At 36.6% G+C, this 9,540-nt stretch overlaps 1 protein-coding gene across 1 annotated transcript in view; it reads left to right on the plus strand.

Annotated features, from left to right (window-relative positions):
* Nucleotides 647–9,540, plus strand: part of LOC109837439 (probable amino-acid acetyltransferase NAGS1, chloroplastic) — a 10,992-nt gene continuing 2,098 nt past the window's right edge. Inside the window, 3 exon segments of the mRNA XM_020405679.1 lie at nucleotides 647–953; nucleotides 6,468–6,619; nucleotides 9,364–9,539. Of these exon segments, the coding sequence (XP_020261268.1) occupies nucleotides 684–953; nucleotides 6,468–6,619; nucleotides 9,364–9,539 (598 nt within the window). The 5' untranslated portion in view covers nucleotides 647–683.

Consider the following 9,540-nt stretch of genomic DNA (forward strand, 5'->3'; position numbering starts at 1 on the left):
AATGTGAAGTGTATTGCCATCAGTAGCCACTAAGATACTGGTTACTGCAACTAGTATAACTTCCTCCAATGGAAGTAACCAGTCATTGAAATATGAGATAGTACATTATGCGTATTATGGTAATGATGAGCTGTTGCTTGAGATACACCATTAGGCCTTTTTATGGTAACAATGAACTATTGCTAGGTGGATATTGTATGATGGTGATGTCTGTTATTTGTTATAGTGCAGGCCAGATACTAGAGCTGGGATAATAGCTTCCTGATCTGAAGAATAATTCCTTTATGTTAAAACATAGAATAGTCTTTTGCCAAACAATGAGTAAACCTCCTTATAAGGTATAAAAAAGTTAGTTGGAAAATTTCAATTTATTATTTTCCTACTAAAAAGGAAAAAAAAAGTAAGTTGAATTTACCAAACATGATCTTGGATCCTTATCGGGAAAAGAACACTTATAAGTTACAATAAGTGAGTTCCCTAACATGCTCAGTATAACTTCTTTGTTATGAATAGCAGTAATTGAATAACCATCGAATATGTTCTAAATTTCGTTCTTTTGCAAATGTCTTGATCAGGTAGAGCTTCTCATACCTGAACTGTAACATGAACTAATATCTGGTTGCAAAGAGTATAGATGTAGTGTAGATTTAAGATGCATTCTAGCTTTAGTTTTGGACGTTTTGATGAACTGTTTATTTCCTATCTTTATATTTGATCTCAGCGTAAGGATTATCTTTTCTTCAGGTCTGAAGGGAAAATATGTTGATCAATACCGAGTTACTGATTCTGATTCATTAGAGGCTGCAATGGAAGCAGCTGGGAGGATTCGTCTAGCAATAGAGGCTAAGCTTTCTCCTGGGCCTCCTATACTAAATCTTCGGCGACATGGAGATCATAGTCGTTGGCATGAGCTTGGTGTTTTTGTTGCAAGTGGGAATTTCCTTGCTGCGAAGGTACCACTAATTAAACCTTACTTACGGTATTCAAATCCTTTGTCATGCCTTTTTGACCCTTTACTTTTAGTCTTGTTGAATTGCCAAGCAAATATGCATAAGAAGAAATATCATAAAATTAACATGAGAATGTAACATAGTTGCAAACTGTCGGCCCGAGCTCTAGCCCTGAGAGTGGCACTTTCAGGAGGCCTCAACCCGGTTGGGGACACCTTCACTTGAGATGGGGACCCCATCTAAGACTCCTAGAGAGACCTCACCTCATATCCTAACAAAGGGAAAACTCCCTGGTTATTTGGAACCCCACTTAATTCCCTCCCAAATAGCCAGCTGAGTGGGTATGAATTCAAACCCAGGCACTCGGATGTAGCATTTGCATAACCATCTGGGTGGCCCATGGTGGGCGCCAGAGAACATTACGATGAATTGGTGTTACAATTGTAATGAAATTCTAGGATTTGGTGATATATATGGAAACATCTGGCACAAGTATATCCAGGTAGACAGATTTCAAGGCTGGATTTGAGTATATATTTCAGAAACAGGGTTTCTTTTTATACAATTCTGTACAGGGACTTCTGTTTCTTCTCTAATACTCAAACATGAGACACCAGAGAGAATGTAACTTCAGGATTCTTGTATACCTCTTCCAAAGATAAAAAGTTGAGTTCTCTTTCCTGCTCTGAGTTCAAAGAGTAGGTGAAGGAGAACTGATTTCACTTTTCATTCTGAGTACATGGTGTAGAAGATAACGGATTAAGTGAAGGTGTCAGTGTTTAAAAGCAAGGAGTTAACCTGTATTGTTCTGGGTTGACATCCTGAGCTGATGCAATATACCCATCAATCCAGAGTGAGATGCTTCCAATTGACAAATTCTAAAATCATACTTTTGTGCTAAGTGCTATGTGGCAGACGAAACTTGCTGATATACATATGTACATATGTACTATTGTGCATGTAAAGTGCAGAAATAAATTCGTGATTGCATCTTGGATCAATTCCATTCCAGAATGTTTGAAAAAGCTTTTCTGAAACTCAGCTTCAAAACTTTTTTATGGATAAACTCTTTGAAACTCATAAGTGAAGCTATTTACCCCTTATGCCTCGTCACTTAAAGCATAACAAAAGTGTGCGCTTGACGCTTCATGAAGCGCTTCTATTCTGAAGTTCATGCTTTAGGTAGGATAGGAGGATATAAATGAAATTTTGACTAAATTTAAAATGGTCCTACTTCTTCATTTTCTTTTCCTCTCAAGGATCTCCCTTTGATAAGGAAATTTGACCTTAGGTCATCTGTCTTCAATATGACCATATGACTGAAAATAAGATATAGTACTATAAGTGTAGCTTAGTTTATTATGATTTGCATCTAAACTTAGCATATCTAATTATTATTTACTAATCGACGATTGGATGTATGTCAAATTTTTTATACCACTACTATATATATATATATATATATATATATATATATATATATATATATATATATATATATATATATATATATATATATATATATTATATAGTATATAGATGTATAAAAATCATATGTGTGTCATGTCAACTTAAGTTTGGCCAGCCGTCCACTAAAGCTTTCTTAGTTCACTTAATTATCACTGAAGTGTGCTACGTCGTCGCATCAGTTGTGTAGTGATTGTGTGTCGCTCGTGTGGTTGCTGCTTTCCGCTTACACTGATGTGCCTACTCCATATCTAAAATCACCTTAACACTCCCAGCCAAATGCTCGGGTGCTAGACACCCGATTCCTGTTGTTTTTGACCTTCAATTTCCACCTCGTGAGTTCCAGCGTTTTCTAATATACCTCCAGCGTTCGAATGTGAATTTAGATACTATACTGTATACATATGGTAGCTATACCTGATAACGACGCAGATTAATGAGGGGTAGTTCAATATGCCAATCACCCCGCAAGCGCGAATCCATGCCCTCTGTTCTCACCCTTACCCCACATATGATTGTGGGGGCATCGAGTCGTCTCATTCCAAGTAATAATAAGACGAGTGATTATAGAGTAAGAGAGATAGCCTCTACAGAGCATCATAGGCTTGCGGAATGCGCGGATTGGTCGGCCACATCCAATGTTAACATCCCTATGCATGATAGCTCAATCACACGCTCATATGTATCATCATGAGAATCATCCCAATTATCAAACTCAACCTTAGTATAGGACTGATCTCACTTCTAATATAGTATATTAGACATAAGTATATCTATACAGAATGCATGCATGCTCACCGAGAGCGAGTCTTCTCTGCCAGATGGTCTCCTCGAGAGACCGACTTGCCATGAAAACTTATATATCAATATTAATTACTATATATACTATTATTATAATTGAAGATTTAAATGTATGTCAACTTAAGTGGACGTCCACTAAGTTTCTTAGTTATTGATGATCACTTGATTGAGCTACATTATGGATGATCCGCTCCGTTGAACTTGATCTACATATTCTAAAACCTCAACACACCAAATTTGGGGTGAACCTGTCGTGGTTTGACCCTCCGTCGAGCCATGTAAAAAGTTCTATTCATTCGAAACCGTTAAAATTGATACGAGTGGATGAAGGGTCAAACCACGACGGGTTCACCCCAAATTTGGTGTGTTAGGGTTTTAGAATATATAGATTAAGTTCAACGGAACGGATCATCCACAATGTAGCTCAATCAAGTGATAATTAATGACTAAGAAACTTAGTGGACCTCCACTTAAGTTGACATAAGTTTTTTTTCTCTCTATATATATATATGTGCGTGTGTGCGTGCGTGCGTGTCTGTGTGTGTCTGTCTGTGTGTGCGCGCGCGCACATTTGCCAGTTAGAAATTTAATTAGAGGAATGTTATGGTAACCCTTTGTTAATAGGTGATGATTCAACAGTTCTGTTTTAAGATTGCGGACATGCCAAGTTGGTTAATCTGAGGTCCTTCAATGGAGAAAGCAAGGAGTAAAATGTAACATGAACATTGAAGGGGGGCAAAATATAACACTATAAGCTCATCAGATCTTCATATCTATATCAAATCCTTAATCACAGGCCCAATTTTTCTTTCTGATAGCACTTCACAGAAGTCGCTACAGTATGTTTGCAACATCACTTAACCATTACCTAGATGAGTGGTTGTTCAATTCCTGTCTGGAATCCTCATCAATATATATAACTAATTGTGGCTAACCCATTCAAGCAAAGACAAATTGTATAACACCTTACCTAGTGATGAACTAATTATGGTGTTGTCTTTTGGAGTGTATAAGCTGTTGTTAAAAGTGTACATTGTGTGTGAGATTTGAAATTTTAGTGTCAGCCTGTAGGCTAATAACATCCTACCTCTTCAAAACTGTGTAGTGCAAAATTTTTTTTTGGACTTATATTCTCATCAATTTCATTAATGTAACTATTCTGAAGTATCAATGATGTTAGGAGTGCCTTCAAATTCAGTTGAGAATAGGAGGGTAAATTGGTTCTGGCCTTGTGAACAGAGTTTGATGGGTGTGCCACTTAGGAGTGGCAGGATCAGCTGATGGAACATACTTGTAAAACATAAACATGAATTGGAGTCAGTGAAAACATGGATTAATTCTTGCTGATTTAACTGAAACTTTCATTTATCAATCTGAATGAAAGAAAATGTTCATGCAACTAACCCAGAAGATTGGAGATAAAGGTATGGTTTCCCTTGATTACTCTCAAATGCTTTCTCAAATGTGCCTGAAATGCACTATAGAAGGTCCAGACATTTATCTATTCCAAGCAAAGCTTATAGATGCCAACACATATTTTTACTGATGCCCTTGGTGATCGAAGTATCAACTTTGTTGGGTTAACCCAGAGCTGAACTCTCCTAATTACTTTGGTATATGAAGCAGAAGCTGACTTGTCTTTGAACCTTCCATGCACGGAAGAACATTTCTTCTGCACTTCCATTGGGCTTGTTATGTGGTGGGTAAATTACACTACACCCAAAGAACTTTCAGCGTTTTATAGTAAACCCCTAATAGCTTTCAAAATCGCACCAAATCCCCAATAACTTTTGTTGAACACCCCCAATACTTTTGGGTAAATTACATTAAACCCCAATAACTTGCAAAATGCCTTTTTTATGTTGCTTTTTTGGTTTGGAGTCATGGCGGTTATCCGCCAAAACACAAACTTATTGGGGATTTTCTACAATTCCAAATGTTATTGGGGGTTTATTTTGATTTGAATGTTTTTGCGTGTTTACTGCAAAATTTTGAAAGTTCTCGGGGTTCAGTGTAATTTACCCTTATTTGGCAATAAGTGTACTTGATCATCCTTTCATAGTCTCATCCTGGAATAATTAATTTTCTGAAACTTCTTGACCTAGTCATATCATGAGTATCCATTAAATCATGGAGAATTTTTAAAAAAGACCATTTAAAAAAAATAATTAGCAAAAACAACCTTTTTGCTAAATAATTAACAAAATCGACCTCTTTTTGGCCAGCTTACCAAGGCTAGCCAAATAGAGGTCGATTTTGCAAAATTTGGTATTGAAAACACAAGTAGTCCCGTGTGTTTAGCATTCGCTAATCAACTTTTAAACGCAAGTAAGAAAACACCAGGAACTAGTAGTCCCGTATGTTTACACGTATAGTTATTCGTGTAAAGCTCATGAACTAACCACCCTTAAATCGACCTCTTTTTTTTGCTCTGCCACCCATTTTTATATTTTCACGCCCCATATCTTGGTTTTGTATACCCTTTCTTGCTCCATCTATTATTGCCATCAAATCGGAGTACAAAAAGGGTAGAACTGGAGTATATTTATCGAACTTTTTTCAGTTCATGAACCACTGCCCCCTTTGTGACATCACCCTCGGACCGAGGCATCTGCGTACAGTTATCCGTGTGAAAAGATTATGTCCGTAAATAGGTGACTCATTGCAAAATCTGGTTGGTTTCTGTTAAACATACGAGACTACTAGTCCCGTGTGTTTTTTGGCTTGCGTTTAAAGTTGATTAGCGAATGCTAAACACACGGGAATAGTAATCCTGTGTGTTTTCAACACTAAATTTTACAAAATCGACCTCTTTGTGGCCAGCCTTGGTGAGCTAGCCAAAAAGAGGTCGATTTTGCTAATTATTTAGCAAAAAGGTCATTTTTGCTAATTATTTTTTAAAAATTATCCTTAAATCATTTGTTATTCTGTTCTCAAAAGTTCCACATGGAACTGTTGCATCAATTTCTATGTTCTGAGTTTCACCTTTTAGGATCTTGTTGCTCAATAAGATGGATTGCTTGATCCTTTTCAATTATAGAATATTGTGTTTTTCTTTTATCTACTACCGCTTATAAACAAATTTGCAACTTTCTTCTTGAAATTTTCTTGCTTTTCAATTAGTAACTAGTTTCTTGCATGGTCACATAGCTAAACTTTTATAATTTGAATTTAAAAAAAGATATTCTATTGTTCTTAGCGGCTCACTTTTTTTTATATAAGTTGTTGACTCCTTTTCTCTTTTGACAGAGAAGAGGAGTCGTAAATGGTACTGACTTCGGAACGACGGGTGAAGTTAAAAAGATAGATGTTCCTCGTATACGAGAAAGACTTGACAAAGATTGTATAGTTTTATTAAGCAATCTCGGCTACTCCAGCACAGGAGAAGTTTTAAATTGCAAGTATGCCATTTTAAGTTTGTGCATCCATTAGAACTAAATGGTCTCAGATTTCATATAATGCTTTATTCTGAAAAAAAAAGAATCATGATTTATAAGTTTGCATCTCTGGGGCATTTATAACTAAATTGTTTCATATATTGGTTATAAGAACTCAAACTTTAATGCTGCAACACATTGAAGCGGATTATTTTCATTTGCATACTGATTTTTCTCTGAATGACAAACTCATGGATGAGTATCCATATAATTAGGAAAGGATATGCTTGATGTGGGTGCTCTTCGGTTGATATCTTACATTTAGAATACATAGTCATGAACCTTTTTGGAATACAAACAAAGAATAAGTACTACAATAAATATGGAGGCACAAGCGTTGCAAGTTGATGCTTCAACTGTCAGGTGTATCAAGTTATATAGAATTTTGTCCCATTATTGCTTAGTAATTGTGTTGAAAGCTCCTTGATGCAGAACAAAACGTCTAGAGTTAACTAATGCAAGATGAACATCAAACAAACGGATGGATGAAAATCTTGAGACCAGCTAAAACTCAAGCAGTATATGGCTCCAAATGCAATCCTTACAGTCAAACTTCTAAAATGAACTTGCAACCTAAATAAGTTTGGGCCTTTAGCACTTAAACCCCATAAGTTTGAAGCTCTGACTAAACCCCCAATAAGTTTGGGAATTCTAGAAAACCCTAAAATGTTTTGTTTTTTCACTCAACCTCCAATGAATTTATGATGTTTATGTGAAATTCTCTATTTGGGAATTCAAGATATTTGATTACGCCATTATGGGGGTTAAGTGAAAAAAAATCACAACGGCGTGGGAGTTTTCTGGAATTTCCCATACCTATTGGGATTTAGTGAGAGTTCCAAACTTTTTTGGGGGTTAAGTGCCAAAAGGCGCAAACCTATTGGGTGTTTAGTGATATTTACACAATAATCAATTTTGCAATGAGATGGAGAATATAACAAAAATCAAGCATAATTATAAAACTAAGCAGACCAATTGTTTTGCAGAAGTTATCAATTAAATCTGCATTTGAGATTGGATTCATAGAGGGTGAGGACCTTACACCTTAATCATATATCCGAATCGAGACTGATATTGGTTATACCCTAAGTTGCATGGAAACGGGTACCGGTACGGGTTTGGGACATAGAAAACTAGTAAAAGGTATGGTACGTGAACATGGCTATAACATTTTTATGTGTCTATTTATGTAGTGGAAAACCACTCATTTTTTAACATGATATCCAAACAGGTCTTTGAAATCATAGTTTTGAATTGGGTATGGGCTGAATTGAACCTGGTCCCTGTCCAACGATTTCAAGAAGTGGATATGAAGTGTAGGATATACGTCCAAGAAGTGTATGAGGATTGTTTTAAATTAAACATGTATTATATAATTGAGTACATGTCCGAATAAACTTATGGACATATTCAAGAAGTGACCGAGAAGTTTGGGTGTGTGTATGAGTAGGTGTCAGGTACGGGTACTGCTTCAGATAGAAGCACTCATGTAATGTAGATATCCCTTTGCAAATGAATGAAAATGTTTCAGATAATCGATAGAACATCCAGATCAATTCTCCAGATCGATATGGGAAAGGGTAAAGGGTGCCAGACTTGGTCAGCGGCAGAAGAAGAGCTACTATATAGCTCTGTTCAGTGGCCAACAGATGAGTGAGGAGTGTCAGAAGGTGTGGTCAGACCCGTGGGTGATTTAAACAATCATTGGGTGCTCTAGTAGGGTTGTCTAACATCAGCAAGGACGTGGAGATCGGGAAGACCATTGCACTTGATTGAAGGATGGAGTCAAGTACTCGTGGTTGTTGGGGTGAAAACAGTTGAAGTCGGTGGAGTTAATCGACTAGTGAGGTCGATTGGCTATTGAAGGTCAGGTTGAAAAGTGGTGGCATTGGGGTCGTGCATGTGAGAGGGGTCCGAGTGAATTTCTTCTGTCAGGTGTGATCTCCAGAAGAAACACAAGTGGAGAGAAATGATGGCATCAACTTAGAAGTTTGGGGGGCAGCTGGGAACTTTTGAAGATTTTGATTTTATTTGAGATTGAAAATCAATGGTTAAAATTTGAGGATGGATGTAGATGGATGGTTTGGATAGATACAATGATAATCAGGATTTCTGGGTCTCAAACTAAGGCAACTCAGATACTAGAAAAATAGTAATTCAAATCCTCCTGGCAAATCTCAAACTTTTGTTAACTAATGTCTATTTCCAAAGGGAGACTTTAGATCTTATTTATAGAAGAAAAGGTGTAGAAAGAAACATATAATGTTTCCAACAAAAAATCTCGTTTAAAAGAAACCAAAAAACAGTTTATTAAGGCTGTGAAGTGACAAGGAAAGGTCAAAAACACAAGGACACACAGGTAACTGCAATGATCTACAGAAGTGAAACTACAAGGTCTTTTTTTAAAGCTGCTTTAGAAGTTTGAAGAAAATTTGCAACTTGAGCATGCTTTTTTATTTCTAGGACAAGCTTTGTGAAATTACCTTTCCCGTAATGTTGGTGAAGGTAAAAATCTTTAACATTAACTGTAATAGAAGTTTAAGTTCATGCAAGAGGATGTACATTGAATCAAATTGTGCATTGCATCTATGTTTCCTATTGTTATGTTTTATTTGTAATGAAAGAGCATTCAATATATGTTTATATGTCTGTTGGCTTAGTTCTTCTAAATGTCTGATCACTCACTTATGTTGGTTGGAATGTCTCAGCACTTACGAAGTCGCCACTGCTTGTGCTTTAGCTGTTGAGGCAGATAAACTTATTTGCATAATAGACGGTCAGATGCATGATGACCAAGGAAGACCTTCGCCTTTCATGTCTCTCCAAGATGCAGACTTGTTGATCAGAAAACGAGCCAAGCAAAGTGAAATTGCCGCAAAATATGT

This window comes from Asparagus officinalis, chromosome 4 (assembly GCF_001876935.1).
Source record: "Asparagus officinalis chromosome 4, Aspof.V1, whole genome shotgun sequence".
NCBI classification, from domain to species: domain Eukaryota; kingdom Viridiplantae; phylum Streptophyta; class Magnoliopsida; order Asparagales; family Asparagaceae; genus Asparagus; species Asparagus officinalis.